Raw genomic sequence first — 17,500 nt, 5'->3', positions numbered from 1 at the left:
GTGTGTTGAGGTGTACATTTCACGTGTGTGTGTGTGTGTGTGTGTGTGTGTGTGTGTGTGTGTGTGTGTGTGTGTGTGTGTGTGTGTGTGTTTGTTTCATCTCTTACAGAAAACTGAAGGATTGAAGAATTATGTGAACCTCCTCCTCCTCCTCCTCCTCCTCCTCCTCCTCCTCCGGGCATAGTCACTCCCCTAGGTTAGTCTTATTCAGCTTTGTGTGTCCGCGCGTTTGTGTGTGTGTATGATCAGGATCTGAGCGTTATTTAAGTCCGTTTGTCTTCATTCCTGGAAAACCATATAAAACACACACTCTCTCTCTCTCTCTCTCTCTCTCTCTCTCTCTCTCTCTCTCTCTCTCTGCGGTATGAGTCACTGTGGCAGCCTTGTGCACTTGAAGGAGGCGATACGGGAGGGGCGACGTGGCGTGTGGCGTGGCGTGGCATGGCGTTGGCGTGTTGCTAGGTAGTCTGTGCCTGGGCGGGAGGTCGAGGCGTGGGGAAGGAGCTACGTCGGGAAATTATTGAGGAGACGAAAGGAAAAGGTGAAAATGAGAGAAAGCTTAAAAGGTGCGTGGTTAATTACGATAAAAAAAAAAGATATGAAAAACATGTTAAGTAAAGGGAGGCAGGATGAGAGAATAATAAGAAAATGTGATAATAACGCAACATTAAGGGTGAGGAGTGGAGTAAGTGAAAGAGGAAGGAGTAAACGTGATAAGGTGTAATAAGACGGGGAAAAAACGAAGGCAAGAAAAAGTGGGGAGGGGGGAAAGGAGATGAAAAGTAGATAGGAGGAATTTATGAACACATGTGATATAATTAAGATGTTGATAAACCTATATAAAAGAAATTATTACAGGAAAATGAAGAAAATAAGATTGAGAATAACATGATGAGGAAGAGTGAAAGAGAAGCGGATGATGAAAGCGTGATATACAGTAATGAAGAAAAGCAAAGAAAAGCGAAGAAAATTAACAAGAGAACCTGATGGAATGAAATGAATGAGAGCATGATAAGAAAATAAGAGACGGGAGGAACACAGCATCGAGATTAGAAAAAAATGGAAGTTACTCGTGATAAAAGAAAAGGAAAATAAGGAAAAAAAAAAAAAAAAGGACACGTGACAAAGAAAGAAAAGAAACGAATACAAAAAGATCAAATAAGAAAACAAAACACGAAAAACAAAATCAGAAATTGTATAAACACCACAAAAATACTAAAAGACAAGACAAAAAAAAAAAATACAAGAGAGAAAAAAATGACAAATGAAAAACAAAAACAAAAAAACACAAAAAATATAAACATCACAAAATACCAAAAAAAAAAAAAAAAAAAAGCCAAGGGTTCAACTTAACACTAAGGATGTGTCATAAGGGATTAAACCTTTCTAGGAGGCCCTGAAACTACTAAAGGAGGGTTTAGGAAAGGATAAAGAGGATTGGCAGTCGGCAGGTGGTGATGAGGGTGACGTTAGTAGTGGTGGGGTAGTGGTAGTGGTAGTATTAGTGGTGGTGGGGAGAAAAGGTGCTTGGTTACTGTAGAAATAATAGATGTGAGTTGGGCTATTGTTTGGTGAGAGTCCGCGGGTTTTTCCTCTGGTTGCGCGTACGTGCGGTTTTGGGCTACTTTTCTTGTGTTTTCATTCCTCTTAATTGGTTAGGGTGAGTTGTGGAGTGCTGTGTGTTTTGGCTGCCGGGTTTTCCTTCTGTTTTACTTTGTTGCTGGCGAAGTATGTGTCACTTGTGGATCTCTCTCTCTCTCTCTCTCTCTCTCTCTCTCTCTCTCTCTCTCTCTCTCTCTCTCTCTCTCTCTCTCTCTCTCTCTCTCTCTCTCTCTCTCTCTCTCTCTCTCTCTCTCTCTTCGTGAAATATATATGTGGTGACTTATGAATCTCTCTCTCTCTCTCTCTCTCTCTCTCTCTCTCTCTCTCTCTCTCTCTCTCTCTCTCTCTCTCTCTCTTCACCTTCAGGAATATCTATGATGGCTCCCTTCTCCTCCTCCTCCTCCTCCTCCTTCTCCTCCTCGCTGGCCTCCATTCCTATCTGCTTCAAACTAGTGCTGAAGAGAGAGAGAGAGAGAGAGAGAGAGAGAGAGAGAGATTCTTAAGAGAGAGAGATGATTGAAGTTGTGAAAATATGCCTGAATTAATTGTTTTTACCTTTTTTTCTGTGGAATGAGAGTGAAATGGTGTTTCCTATGACCTCTTGACCTTACGTAAGCTTACTCGACTCAGTGTGACCTTGCTTGACCTGGTGACATTGAGACGTGGTTGGGAAAAAGAAGAAGAAGAAGAAGATGACGTTGAGACTTGGATGGGGAAAAAGAAGAAGAAGAAGAAGAAGAAGAAAAAAAAGTAAAAATGGAAGGAAGGAAGCGAAGGAAAGAAGTTGATTACACCATTATGTCGTGTCCTTACTTTACCTTTCCTCTTACTCAGGTTTCCTTACTCCTTTCCTTTCCTTCCTTCCACTTCACATGTCCTTCTCTATCCCTTCTGTCCCTTGCTTCCACCTTCCCTTCATTTCAACTTTCCTTCCTTCCTTCCTTCCGTGTCTTCCTTTTGAGTTTCTTTCCTTCCTTTCCTTCCCTTCCCTTCGTTCCAGCTTTTCTCTTCCTTCCTTTTCCCTGTGTTCTTTTTATTGCCTTTTCTTTGCTTCCATTCTCTCTTTCCTTTGTCCCATTTACGTCTCCTCTATTCCCTTCCCTTCTCTTCTCTTCCATTCCCTTCCTTCCTTCCCTTCCTTGCCCTTCCTTCCTTCCCATCTCTTCCTTCCTTCTCTTCTCTTCTCTTCTTCTTCTCTTCCTTCTTTCTCTTCTCTTCTCTTCTCTTCTCTTCTCTTCCCTTCTCTTCTCTTCTCTTCTCTTCTCTTCATTCCAGCTTTTCTCCCTTCCTTTTCCCTTTGTTCTTTTATTGTCTTTTCTTCGCTTCCATTCCCTCTCTCTCTTTTGTCCTATTTAATGTCTCCTTCCGTCCGTCCGTCCCGTCCTGTCCTGTCCTGTCCTGTCCTGTCCTGTCCTGTCCTGTCCTGTCCGCCTCATCGCGTGTCTTCACTTTTCCTCCACCTGGTTGAGTTTATTTACCTACGTATAGTAAATGTTTCCCTTCCTGTTTACTTCTCTGTGTTTACTTTCCTTCCTTTCTTTTTTTTTCTTACATTTTTTCTTTATTTCCTTCCTTCCTTCCTTCCTTCCTTCCTTCCTTCCTTCCTTCCTTCCTTCCTTCCTTCCTTCCTTCCTTCCTTTCGCTGTTCTACTTACTACAGAATTCATCCATAATTCATTTTTTTGTTGTCTATTTTTCTCTTTTATTCTCTTTTTCGTTTCTTGATTCACTTCTTTTTCATTCCTTCATTCATCAGCTTAACCCTGAACTTCAATACTGGGACACATTTTTTCACCTTGATATTTGTGTACGATTAGACCATTTTATTGACTTTAGGAAGGCTCTATGGAGGTCAGAAGATGAATGGCCACAGTCTCCACTATTTTAATCCCCCACATGAGTTTCTGAACCTGTATAAAATCACCAGATAGTAAGCAGAATGAGTATGAAAACGCGTCATGGTACTGAAGGGCTTAATGTTTCTTTCCCTTCCGTCACCCCTTCATTCGTTACTTAAGTATTTCTTTCTTTCGTTTCTGCTTTCTTTCCTTCCCTCTTCTTTCCCAGTCTTTATATTTTTCTTCTCTCGTGCTATCAGTCACCCACACACACACCAGAGAGAGAGAGAGAGAGAGAGAGAGAGAGAGAGAGAGAGAGACTTATAAATGTACGTAAACACACTTTTGACATTTTTCCCTTGCACCTCCTCCTCCTCCTCCTCCTCCTCCTCCTCCTCCTCCTAGCAAGTGACATTTGTGAAACCCCGTGGAAATGACGTTTACTGCTCACGGTGACCGATTTAAGTACCTGATGGGATGTTACTTGCCCCGTGGCTTCCCCAGGTGAGCGTTGAGTGAGGGAGAGGGGAGAGGGAGGGAGGGGCTGGGACAAGGGATAGGGATGAGGAAGAGTGAGTAGGTGAGGGAGGGTGAATGTTAGTGAGAAGAGGATAGTGAGATAGTTGAGAAAGAAGGAATAGTAAATAAAAGAGGAACAAGGGAAAGGTGAGAGTGGGGATGAGAAAGAAGGAATAGTGAAGGAGAGAGAGAGAGAGAGAGATGGGGGGGGGGAAAGGAATAGTGAGGGAGGGAAATATGTGGGTTAGTGAGGGAGGAATTTGGAGAGTGAATAAGGAAGATAGAAGGGTTAGAGGGAAAAAGGACACAACACTAACAAGAAACAAATAGTAGCAGTTGATTTAATTATTGCTTCCTCTCCTCATACTGTTGCTGCTGTTTCTTTTTCTGTTCTTTGATGAGAAGCTAAAAGTGAAAGTGAGGAAATATGAAAAGAGAAAATTTCAGAGAGAGAGAGAGAGAGATCTTTGCATTATTTGTGAAAGTGAGGAAAAGGAGAGGTTGTCACGTGTTCTCAGGCCACTCAGATGAATTCAAGGACAGTATCTCTCTCTCTCTCTCTCTCTCTCTCTCTCTCTCTCTCTCTCTCTCTCTCTCTCTCTCTCTCTCTCTCTCTCTCTCTCTCTCTCTCTCTCTCTCTCTCTCTCTCTCTCTCTCAGTAATCAATTGCCACTAAAAAGAACACAAATAAACGTACGTACATATGTTATTCATGATAATTATTCTGAAGGTGCTGGAAGGACGGGGACAGAATTCAAAGGAGGAGGAAAAATGAAAACAAAGGCAAAAGAAGGAAAAAACAAGCCAAAAAGAAGCAGAAGCAAACATGAGGATCAGGCAGGGCAGTGCAAATTAGAAGAGGAAAAGAGGAGAATGATAATTAGAGATGAGACAACACAAACTCCGAGGAAAATAAGGAATAAACTTGGAAGTAGAGAAGGGAATGAAGGACAAGAGGAAGAGAAAGAAAAAGTGGTGAAAAAATTAAGAAGATAGGAAATAATGAAGGCAGGAAGAAGTTGTGGAAGGAAGGTAGAAAAGGAAGAGGAGGAGTAGAAGGATAAAGAGTCATGGAGATGGAAAGCAAGACTGGAGGATGTACGTAAGTGGAGGAGGAAAATCTGTGGAGTTATGCGTTGTTTGGGAATTCAATGTGTGTGTGTGTGTGTGTGTGTGTGTGTGTGTGTGTGTGTGTGTGTGTGTGTGTGTGTGTTGAAAATTACTTGTTTCTTGTTCGTGATCTATTTCTGGAAGCTAATAATTGTGTTTAGTATCCAGTGTCACACCCGCGTCACTTTTCGCTGTGATGTGTGCTATAAATGGCAACATTACATCCGCGTGTGGCTGAGTGGCTGAGTGATTACCGTCCCCTCTCCTTCCTCTACCCAGTATCCGACCCCCGGGACGTCTCCAGGATGTGTGTTGAAAGGTATTTGGGCGGGATTCCACTGTGGCACCACTAGATGATAGCTAACCTTTCACTCAACACCCACTGCGTGTTAACCTTCTCACTGCCTGTGACACACGCTGCTTTACGCTCTTGATGTTTAGTCTCATTTCATTCCTGTGTTTCAGCAGTCACTTCTGAACATCATTTGCGGGACAGGTTTCAAAGCTCCTCTCCAACCTTGAGTTATTCATGAAGATTTTGGCATTATTTTTACATACCTATAAACTATTTCATTTACAATTGCAGTGGTGCTAATTGATATGACAGACCATACTCAGTGACTTCGCGTGATAAATGGATACTATTTTAATTTCATGCAGCTGTTCTCTAAATTCATGCCGGAAACTTGAGTGATTGTGGCTGTTCGTAACAAAGGAAACTTCTGTCATCCGTCATGAGGGCTCCCAGCCATGCCATTCAGCGTGCTGTGTACCTCTGTTCAAGCAGAGGTGGTGGACACTGATGTCTTAGTGAGCCGAACAAGGAGTTGGTTGCTTTTCTAGGATAGGCAAGTGGCGTCCAGCAGCAGCCATGCGAGTGTGTCACCGGCACTTCGCGGAGGACAACTGTGTTGCTGCCGGTACTCTAAGAGAGTGAAATTGAAGGTTGTATAGAATGCGTGAGGGTCTCGCGCAGTCCGTGTTATCACATCACCAGCGCCCTGCAGCATGTGTGGTGTTTGTTTTGGCTTGTTCTGCCGTGACCATTGTCGCAAAGTCACTCGACCTGTGGACTTTTTTTACCTGAGTTACTAAGAAGGAATGGCGTACTTTTTTTTTATTCAATGCGCCAGATACTTTAATATGTATATACTGTAGAATGGCTCTGTATATTATTTTTCTTAAATTGAAATTGCTTGTAAGGTTCGGCTCGCTGCCTTTCCGTGACGGCCACTTCACAGGAATTCCCCATTGCGTATCACGCCAGGCTGCGTCGCTGCTTACTTCCTGGCGGGGCTACCGAGCTGTTGCGTACAGCTGTAGCATGTGGCGTGTCGATACGTGTGTTGATTGTCGGTTCCATTAGTAAGGCCATCCTTTGACGTGTTGAATGATACCAAAGTACCCTCACAGATTCACCTGGAAACTCGATCACTTGCTGGAAATGATTAGTAATGTGGCATTTTATTATATTTATTTATCTTGTTATTTTTTTTTTTTTTTTTCATGAGAGAGTTTGTGTGTGTTGACGGATCGTTAAGGAGATTAAGATAAAAAGCGGTCACTACTCACCTATCGTGGTGTGTCAGGTGTAGTGTGAAGTGGTTAGGTTGTTACTAGTGGTGAGCCAAGAGGTGGAGTGTTCAGTGGTGGTGGTGGTGGTGGTGATGGTGGCGGGCTGACAGGTAGTGGCGAGGAGGGCTGGCTGCCTTTCAGTGTTTCAGCCCCACGTCCATTGCATATAAGGAGTGCGCGCCCCCACGTCCATCCCAGACCCCGCCCATGGGTGCGCCGCCCCCCACTCCTCCACCCCCATCCCACTACCACTCATCCCTCGTGTGACCTTTCTTATTTCCGTGACCTTGACCTTTCGTGTGTGTGTGTGTGTGTGTGTGTGTGTGTGTGTGTGTGTGTGTGTGTGTGTGTGTGTGTGTGTGTAGACAAAAGATGAAAAGTGCGTCAAACGGAAAAAAAAAAAAAAGCTATTATTATTATTACTATAGATTTTTTTTTGTATTATATTAGTATCTATGACGGAGAGAGGTGTTGTTGTTGTCGTTGTTGTTGTTGTTGTTGTTGTTGGTGGTGTCCTGTTAATCTTGTTTCCTTTCTTGTCCATGTTGTTTTTGCTGCTGTTGTTGTTGTTTAGACTTTTATTGTTCATGTTCTGGTTCGTCGTGCTCTTACTTTCTTCTTCTTCTTCTTCTTCTTCTTCTTCTTCTTCTTCTTCTTCTTCTTCTTCTTCTTCTTCTTCCAATATCCCCTCTTTCTCTTCCTCCATCATACTTTCATCAGCGTTACATTGTCACTCCATTGTTTTCCTACTGTTGCATTACCATCATCATTATTTTTTTTCCTACTTCCTAACCTGTACCAGTCCTGCGTCACGCGCCCCACAGTGACCAAATGAAGACGTGACTATAAAGGCTGTTTCGTCATGCTCACTTCGACAACAAAAATATAGAGGAGACGTCAGGCATTTTTCGTTATTGCGTCAATCATTAAGATGGGAAGAAGGATAAAAAGAAAGTGAGTGAAAAGAAAAAAAAGTAGTAAAGAATGAATACAGAAGAGAGAGTGGGAGGGGGGGAGACAAGAAAAAATAGTATAGGAAAAAAGGAAGCATCAAACACATTCTGATAAACGGACAAAGAGAAGACGATGGAGAGGAAAGAGAGAAAGAGATGTAAAGAAAAGAAGAAAAGGAAAAAGATAAATGGTAAAAGAAAATATCAAACAAGGACGATATTCAGAGCGAAGATAGAACAGACCAGACAATATAAAAGGAAGAGAAAAATGACAAAGAACTGGAGGAAGGAAAGACAGGATAAAGAAAAAAGATTGATAACGGTGGTGGTGGTGGTGGTGGTGATGATGGTGGTGCCCAAAACGGAAGCGGGTTAGCAATATCCGGCGCACCTTTACCTCCTTCCCAGTGTTTAATTTTAAGGTCAGCGGCGCCCCTCGGAAGGCCCCACCGAGAGACAGGATAAAGCAACATCGAGCTTAAGAAAAGAAGGAAAAGTCTAAGATTGCACCAACTATACAGAGAAGATGACATTATAGAGACACACCTGTTTGAAAATAAATATAATGAGGAAACGAAGAGAACAGTGCATTAAATTTCGATGATAAGAGCAAAGAGAGGAAGAGAGGAAATAGAAGGAGGACTGAGCTTAACTAAAAAGAAGGAAAGGTAAGATTGTAGCAAGTATATAGAGAAGAACACATTATCGGGACATTCCTGCGTGAAAATGATATAATTGAGGAATATAATGAGGAAATGAAAAGAACAGTGCATAAGTTTTCGACAGTAAGACAAAAGAAGAGAGGAAGAAAAAAAAAAAGCTGACCAGACCACACCAGGCAGTGAGGAGGGACGCGTCAGGTAGTGCCGTTCCTGCAACTCAACTTATTTCTGTCCCTAAGAGAAACACTTGCAGCACATCCTTCCTCCTGCGCCTCATATTACTTTATTTTCTTACAGACTCGCTTCCTTTCTCCCCTCCCTCTTGTTCTTCCTATTCATTCTTATAAATTTGCTGCCTCCTTCCTCCTGTTCTTGTTCTGTCTTAGTTCTTTGCTGCAATAAGGATGTGTAGATGTGGTTTTTAGGATTAGTAAACAGGATAGGATGAAAACGAAAGTATTCAGGTTTGGTATATGAAAAGAAAGAAGGAAGAAGAAATAAGAAAAAAATGTCATTGCTTTTCAAAATTAAGTTGTATGATTGTAGTGCATCCAGTAATAATAACAAATAAATTAAGGAAAGTGTAAGAGGCTGTCTGGGGTATACGTGCATGGCAGTCCCTGTATGGGCAAAGCTACTTAATCCCATCTATCATTCCCATCCATAAATTTGTCTCATCTTTTAAAGCTCCCTGTTGACTCAGCACTAACAACATGACCACTGAGTCCGTTCCAAGATTACTGTGTCCGTTTCAGTAATGAGATTATTCAGGCGCGGTTACGGAACAAAAATGAATATCCCGTGTGTAGTTCGTCACCAAGGAAGCGTGTTTCAAATGGCAGCAAAAGAGATAAAGGCAGGTTAATGAGTAAGGATGACAGGTGGATATTAGCAGGTATGTTTTGCACAGGTTCTGCTACATGTTGATATTTTGACTTCTTGCCACCTACCTTAACCCCTTCAGTACTGGGACGCAATTTTACCTTGAGTCTTGGGTGTGATTCGACGATTTTATTGACACAGAAAAGATCAATGGTGGGCAGAAGATTAATGGCCACAGTCTTCACTATTTTAATCCCTACATGAGTTTATTGAAGCTGTATGAAATCACCAAATAGTAACCAGAATGAATATGGAAACTTGTCGTGGTATTGAAGGGATTAACTTAACCTAACGTAACTCAACTTAATGTACCTTAGCTTAACGTAACCTAATTTTACTTAACCCTAACCTAATCTTAACCAAAACTCCTTATAATACTTTTCTTTCTTCATATGGTCTTTCCCACCTCTTCTTTTATCTTCTGTTTCTTCCACCTCCTCCACCATCCACTTCCTCCCACCCCGCCCAGTTCCCCTACCTCCCAGCGTTGTATGAAGATAGTGAGGCGCCCCCTGCCATTCCCTGCAGCTATTTATGCGTGTGTTTAGACTGTTGACGACAAGGTGATGCAACACACACACACACACACACACACACACACACACACACACACACACACACACACACACACGTAGCTCAGTGGTTAGAGCGCTGGCTTCACAAGCCAGAGGACCGGAGTTCGATTCCCCGGCTGGGTGAAGATATTTGGGTGTGTCTCCTTTCACGTGTAGCCCCTGTTCACCTAGCAGTGAGTAGGTACGGGATGTAAATCGAGGAGTTGTGACCTTGTTGTCCCGGTGTGTGTGTGTGTGCCTGGTCTCAGGCCTATCCGAAGATCGGAAATAATGAGCTCTAAGCTCGTTCAGCAGGGTAACGTCTGGCTGTCTCGTCAGAGACTGTGTGTGTGTGAAACACACACACACACACACACACACACACACACACACACACACACACACACACACACACACACACACACACACACACACTCACTCACTCACTCACTCACTCACTCACTCACTCACTCACTCTCTCTCTCTCTCTCTCTCTCTCTCTCTCTCTCTCTCTCTCTCTCTCTCTCTCTCTCTCTCTCTCTCTCTCTCTCTCTCTCTCTAGTTTCTATGCTGCATTTCTATTATCTGGCTTATTCCTCCTCCTCCTCCTCCTCCTCCTCCTCCTCCTACAGTGGCATGATTGATGAACTGAAGCACCCACATCTCTCTCTCTCTCTCTCTCTCTCTCTCTCTCTCTCTCTCTCTCTCTCTCTCTCTCTCTCTCTCTCTCTCTCTCTCTCTCTCTCTCTCTCTCTCTCTCTCTCTCTCTCTCTCTCTCTCTCAGTGGATGTCATGGGGGCGGGATAAAGTAAGGAAAATCAACATGAAAGATGAGAGGAGAGAGAGAGGAGGAGAGGAGGGAGGAGGAGGAGAGGAGAGAGAGAGAGGAAGGAGAGAGAGGAGAGAAGAAGAGAGAATGAAAAGTGTTGAAAAAGCGAGGGAATCAGAGCTGTATGCCTTCATTATTCTGGCGAGGAGGGAAGATGGGTGAGCAGGAGGAGGAGGAGGAGGAGGAGGAGACAGGGAGGAAAGAAGGAAAGAATATAAGAGAAAGAGAGACGTAATTCTAAGGCAGGAACGAAGTTAACCTCAATAATGGCAAGGGAAGAGGAGGAGGAGGAGGAGGAGGAGGAGGAGGAGGAGAATGTCTTGCTCAATGGAGATAAATACTAGATAAAAGCTTCCGTTTCCTTTTTTATTTACTTTATTGTGTTTTTTTTTTATTATTCTTCGTTGTGTGTGTGTGTGTGTGTGTGTGTGTGTGTGTGTGTGTGTGTGTGTGTGTGTGTGTGTGTGTGTGTGTGTGTGTGTGTGTGTTAATCAGGCCTACATATTTTATTTCAAGTCTTATTTTTCCTCCTCCTCCTCTTCCTCCTTCGCCTTCTCCTTCTCCTTCTCCTTCTCCTTCTCCTTCTCCTTCTCCTCCTCCTCCTCCTCCTCCTCCTCCTCCTCCTCCTCCTCCTCCTCCTCCTCCTCCTCCTCCTCCTCCTCCTCCTCCTCCTCCTCCTCCTCGTACCCCAACCCTTTTATTTTCCTTCTGTAACTCTACCTAGCTTCTCATAATAATTATATTGGTGTGCATTTCCACCTCTCTCTCTCTCTCTCTCTCTCTCTCTCTCTCTCTCTCTCTCTCTCTCTCTCTCTCTCTCTCTCTCTCTCTCTCTCTCTCTCTCTCTCTCTCTCTCTCTTTCTATGGCATGTTCTTAAAGTGGATGTTTTGATGTTAAAGTTCCTAAGTTTTTCCATGTCTCCGCCGCCGCCGCCGTCACCACCACCACCACCACCACCACCACCACCACCACCACCACCACCACCACCACCACCACCATAACAGGCGATGCACTATGAGGGGAAAATAATAAGTGTATGTACTACTGATTTTTTTTCTTTAGCAGCTGCAGGTATCAAGGGCAGCAATGGAGGGGTGTGGTTTGGGGGTTAGGATGCTGGAGGGTGTGGTCAGAGAGAGAGAGAGAGAGAGAGAGAGAGAGAGAGAGAGAGAGAGAGAGAGAGCAAACTTATTTCGCTAATTTGATACCAGTTTCCAGAAATAGACGAACGGAAGGATATTACAAGGGAAACACACACACACACACACACACACACACACACACACACACACACACACACACACACACACACACACACACACACTTTACTAGACACTGAAGATAAGGCCTTGTGCTGTAACTGCGTACGAGAGAGAGAGAGAGAGAGAGAGAGAGAGAGAGAGAGAGCATAAGGAGGCACCACTCATTCACCACCTGGGCAACGTTTACCTGTGCAACCTGAGACCAGTCCGCCCACGCTCTCACGCCCACACGGGAGCCGCCTGTGCCCACCGTGCCCTCCTGCCGCTCAGTGTTGTGTATTGGCTTGTGCTGTGAGGGCCTCTGCTGTCTCGCCTGGTGATCCTTCAGGAGTGCCACGCCCTGAGATTAAGATGGAGAAAGCGCAACAACAAGAGGAGAAGGACGAAGAGGAAGAGGAAGGGAAAGTGAGAGGGATCCTTTGTGTCTTTGTCCTCGTGGTGTCCTGTGAGGTGTCCAAGAGGTGAACTTTCTCCCTTGCACTGTAACTCAAGGTCACTGCGTCCCCAACGTGGGTCTGCGACAGGGTAGTGGTCCCCTTCCCTGCAGTCCTTCCCGCCTTGTTAACTCTCGTGGCTGCTGCAGTGTTCCCTCATGTGCCGGTCATGTGGTGGTGACTCAAACACGAGGCGATGTGATGTGGAGGGTGAGTGTTGCAGCAGCAGGTGTCTAGTGTGTGCAGTGTGTGCGTGTGCATGTGCTTGGTCTCGTCTGTGTTCAGTGGGTCAGTGTGTTGGTCACTGTGCTACTGCTGCGTCTTTGTATGGCTGGAGAAGCACACTATAGGGAACAAAGCCTAATGCGTCGAAGCGGTAGAGCAGGAGGAGGAGGAGGAGGGTAGAGGGACGAGATTCAGATCGGGTCGTGCTTAGCGGGACTGTGTACGTATATGTAAGAGGCTGGGGTCGTTGGGGTGGGGGGCTAGGCTGGAAAGGCGAGGGAGAAGAGGGGGGTCTTTGTTACCACATCGTAAATTATCATCCTTGTGTGGCAGTTGGCGCCTGAAGTGTCTTGCCTTCACGCCGCTGAGATGCAGGAAGACAACGCGACACTGCACCGGTAGGACACGGCGCGGCGGAGAGGTGGGCGTCCCTGGCGGGGTATGCGGCTTGGCGTCCTCAGCAGCTTGACCCACGCCGCTGTATGGTGAGGCAGGAGATGGGAAGCCGGACTAAGTACGATTATCTGCAAGCGTCTTAGAGAAGCCCCGCGACGCCTTAGAGGACACGCGGCGAGGCGGTGAGAGGAACACGCCGCCATGTGATGCTCGCTCGTCCCGCTGTGGAGGGAGGAGGAGGCTGAGGCGTGGAGAAATAAGAAAGCAGATAAGATAAGATAAAGCACCGAGGGAGAGATAAAACACTGAGGAAGAATTAAAACAGCAAAGGAGAGGTATGACACTGAGAGAGAAATAAAACAGCGAGGCAGAGATAAAACAGCGAGGAAGAAATAAAACAGCAAAGGAGAGATATGACACTGAGGGAGAAATAAAACAGCGAGGCAGAGATAAAACAGCGAGGCAGAAATAAAACAGCAAAGGAGAGATATGACACTGAGGGAGAAATAAAACAGCGAGGCAGAGATAAAACAGCAATGGAGAGATATGACACTGAAGGAGAAATAAAACAGCATGGCAGAGATAAAACAGCGAAGAAGAAATAAAACAGCAAAGGAGAGATATGACACTGAGGGAGAAATAAAACAGCGAGGAGATAAAACAGCAGAGCAAGGGAGATATGACACTTAGGGAGAAATAAAACAGCATGGCAGAGATAAAACAGCGAGGGAGAAATAAAACGGCATGGAAGAGATAAAACAGCAAGAATGAAACAAAACAGCAAGGAAGAAATAAAATAGCAAGGGTGAGATAAAATAGCGAAGGAAAGATAAAAAAAAGACTGAGATAAAGAAGAGATTAAAGATTGAGGGGCAGATAAAACAGTGAGGGAACAAACACAACACTAAAAGGGAGAAATAGAATGCTGAGAGATAAAACGCTAAGGGAGAGAAGAAATACTGAAGAAGAGATAAAACACCCAGTGAGAAATAAAAACCACAGGGGCAATAGATCCTTGGGGAAGTCCAGCAAAGTAAGGCAAAGCAGAGTAGAGACAGGGTGTTGAGTCGAGGGGCATGTCCTTACTCCTTACCTTACGTTCCTCCGACATCAGTAGACAGACAGGTGAGCAAGGTTGCGCCCCACTTCCCCCCGAGGCCGTCAGGTGGGCAGCCCCTGGACACCAAGCACACCACCTTACATGGGACACCAAAAAAATAGTCCCCGCTTGCCTTGGTGATTGCCAGTTAGTAAATATTGAAGACGATCGGCTACTGACGGTGGTAGTGATGGGACACACACACACACACACACACACACACACACACACACACACACACACACACACACACACACACACACACACACACACACACACACACACACACACACTCTCTCTCTCTCTCTCTCTCTGTGTGTAGAGGTAGCTGCGAGCAAGAGGTGGGGGTTAGGGGGCGGTGGTGGACAGTGGAGATGATGGTGATGGTGGGGGAAGGGAAAGACGGAAGGGAGGGAAGGGAGGCAGCAAGTGACAGGAAAGGGGAACTGTTAGGGGGGTGTGACAGTTCCGTTATAAGGGCGGGGTGGGGGGGAGGGAAGGAGGCGTGACGACCAGTGAGATGGAAAGGTAAATATCAGAGGTCGGATCAAGCTTTCTTTTTTATTTCTTTCCTTGGTTATCTTTTCCTTCGCCTTTTTTTTTTCCTTTCCCTCACTTGTTTTCTCGTCAATGATGAGTAGAGGCTTGTGTGGGAAGTGTATGGATGTAATAATGGTATTTTTGTCGCCATCTTTGTTTTTCTCCTCCTCCTCCTCCTCCTCCTCCTCCTCCTCCTCCTCCTCCTCCTCCTCCTCCTTTTTGCGAGTGTTAATGAGGCCAGGAAACGCTTGGGCAACTGAACACAAACCCCACGTCACCTTCAGGCTGGTCATGGGGCTGGCGCGCGCGTACACACACGCACACACACACACACACACACACACACACACACACACACACACACACACACACACACACACACACACACACACACACACACACACATTTACTCTCTCTCTCTCTCTCTCTCTCTCTCTCTCTCTCTCTCTCTCTCTCTCTCTCTCTCTCTCTCTCTCTCTCTCTCTCTCTCTCTCTCTCTCTCTCTCATCGTTTCTACTTGACCTATGACTCTTAGATTCTGCGTCTTGGGTGTTTGTGACTGACCTATGACTCTTAGATTCTGCGTCTTCTCTGTTTCTGACTGACTCTCTCTCTCTCTCTCTCTCTCTCTCTCTCTCTCTCTCTCTCTCTCTCTCTCTCTCTCTCTCTCTCTCTCTCTCTCTCTCTCTCTCTCTCTCTCTCTCTCTCTCTCTCTCTCTCTCTCTCTCTCTCTCTCTCTCTCTCTCTCTCGTCGATGTTCTTGATGATGATGTTGATGTTGTTATTGTTGTTGATGGTGGTGGTGGTGGTGGCGGTGGCGGCGGTGGCATCGGCGCTTGACACACCTGCTCTAACCCTTCCACGTGTCTTTCTCTCTTCTCCCCTCCACCTGTCATAGTTTTTTTACCTACTTACACACACACACACACACACACACACACACACACACACACACACACACACACACACACACACACACACACACACACACGTAGTTGGAAGCATTCAAATCATGCTTTGTGTGTGTGTGTGTGTGTGTGTGTGTGTGTGCGTGCGCGCTGCTTTTAAATTTATAAGTACAGGTGCTTCTTGCCTTCTCTTTGTGCATCTCCTCCTCCTCCTCCTCCTCCTCCTCCTCCTCCTCCTCCTCCTCCTCCTCCTCCTCCTCTCGGCCTACACAAAATACTTCTTCCTGGTCTTCCTCCGGTCTTCCCTGTCTGCCTTAACTGCTCTCATTTCCCTCATATCCTCTGCCCACCTGCACCTCTCTTCTTCCTCGTCCTCCTTTTCCTCTCTTCTTCCTTGTTTCACTTCCTCTTCCTTCTTTCATCTCAATTATTTGTGTTCTCTCTTCCTTCTTCCCTTTCTTGAATTCCTTCGTTCTCTTCCTCTCATGTTCGGTAACGTTACTTTCTGTCTTCCTTCCCTCATTCCCCTCTTCCCTTCCTTTATTCCCTCTTCTTTTTCTTCTTCTTTTTCTTCTCCGTTTCTTCCCCTTGGTATTAATTAAAGACCAAATGCTGGGGAGGAAAAGGAGATTAGGGTGAGAAGTGAAGTTTTTTGAGATATGTTAGGTTGGGTGACACTGACGGTAGTAGTAGTAGTAGTAGTAGTAGTAGTAGTAGTAGTAGTAGTAGTAGTAAAGGAAACTATGGATGGGGAGAATTCTTGTTACTGTTTTACTACTTTAAATTTTCATTGTAGGTTAGTACTTTTTTTCTTACTTTTTTTTATAGTCTCCTATGTGTGTACTAGTTGGTTGTTGTTGCTGCTGTTCGTTGTTCCTTTGTGTTCATTTGTGTTCCTCTTTCAACTCCCGGCTCTTCATCCCCTTCCCTTTAGCGCGTTAGGGGGGAGATGGGTAGTAACGAGACGGAGGTGGACGCTGAGGCAATGTGCAGCTTAGCGTTTGTGTCCATCATTACTTTTTACGGGGCTGGAGGTTGGTGGTGGTGGTGGTGGTGGTGGTGGTGGGTGTAGGTGGGGGGGCGAAACACGGAAGGGCTTTAGGAAGGATGAGGGGAAAAGGAAGGATAACGGAGGGAAACTTATCATTGTTCGGTTTTGTTAATGGTCAGGGTTAAGATTTCCTTCACCACCACCACCACCACCACTACCACTACCACCATCACTACCACCACCGCCACCACCATTATCGTCATCATCACTGCTATCTCTACTATCAAGGTTATTAGCACCACTATCCTCCTTTTCCTCCTCCTCCTCCTCCTCCTCCTCCTCCTCCTCCTCCTCCTCCTCCTCCTCCTCCTCCTCCTCCTCATTTAAGCTAGTTTTCTCCCTTTAGTTTTAATTTTACGCATGGTCTCTCTCTCTCTCTCTCTCTCTCTCTCTCTCTCTCTCTCTCTCTCTCTCTCTCTCTCTCTCTCTCTCTCTCTCTCTCTCTCTCTCTCTCTCTTCCACCACAACTGCAGGAGGGAAGGAGGGACACAAGATAGAAGGGATGAGGGTCTGACCAGCTGGGAGTCCTTGCTTGTAGATCGATGAGGCGGCGGGGGGCGGGTTATGGAAGGCCGGTGGGGGCGATGGGGGGGTTGCAGAGGTGGTCTTTTTAGGGGAGGGAGTGGAGGAAACTTGCGTGAGGCTCCTGGTGAGTGGGTGCCTTGGGTGAGGGAGGCAGCGAGGGAGTGACAGGCAGGCGGACAGACAGGCATGCAGGGAGGGAGGGAGGGAGGGACGAGGGAGGCAGGCAGGCAGGCAGGCAGTGTGTGTCTTGAGTTGGGAGGGGGGGTGGTTATGTCTCGCCTTTGCTCTGTCTGTTCTTGTTGATTGTCATGGTTTTCGTACGTTTAAATCTCTCTCTCTCTCTCTCTCTCTCTCTCTCTCTCTCTCTCTCTCTCTCTCTCTCTCTCTCTCTCTCTCTCTCTCTCTCGATTACCTTCATTTATTTCTGTTTATTATCGTTTCCCTCAGTAATTTTCCTTCATCTTTCTTTATCTTCTGTGTCCATTCCTGGTTTTCCTCTCTCTCTCTCTCTCTCTCTCTCTCTCTCTCTCTCTCT

The 17,500-nt window shown here is 45.6% G+C and overlaps 1 protein-coding gene across 3 annotated transcripts in view; it reads left to right on the top strand.

The window, feature by feature from the left end:
• LOC123516045 (protein fem-1 homolog C-like) overlaps positions 1-17,500 on the top strand; it is a 119,858-nt gene that overhangs the window by 51,535 nt on the left and 50,823 nt on the right. Inside the window, exon 1 of one of the 3 annotated variants that reach the window (XM_045275055.1) lies at positions 11,942-12,431. The exons of the other annotated variants lie outside the window; for them this stretch is intronic. Within the exon in view, the coding sequence (XP_045130990.1) occupies positions 12,423-12,431 (9 nt within the window). The 5' untranslated portion in view covers positions 11,942-12,422. Of the gene's footprint in view, positions 1-11,941; positions 12,432-17,500 lie in introns of those variants that run through there. 3 annotated transcript variants of the gene reach the window in all.

This window comes from Portunus trituberculatus, chromosome 40 (assembly GCF_017591435.1).
Source record: "Portunus trituberculatus isolate SZX2019 chromosome 40, ASM1759143v1, whole genome shotgun sequence".
NCBI classification, from domain to species: domain Eukaryota; kingdom Metazoa; phylum Arthropoda; class Malacostraca; order Decapoda; family Portunidae; genus Portunus; species Portunus trituberculatus.
The sequence above is the reverse complement of the archived record's forward strand: the minus strand, read 5'-3'. Positions and strand labels throughout refer to the sequence as shown.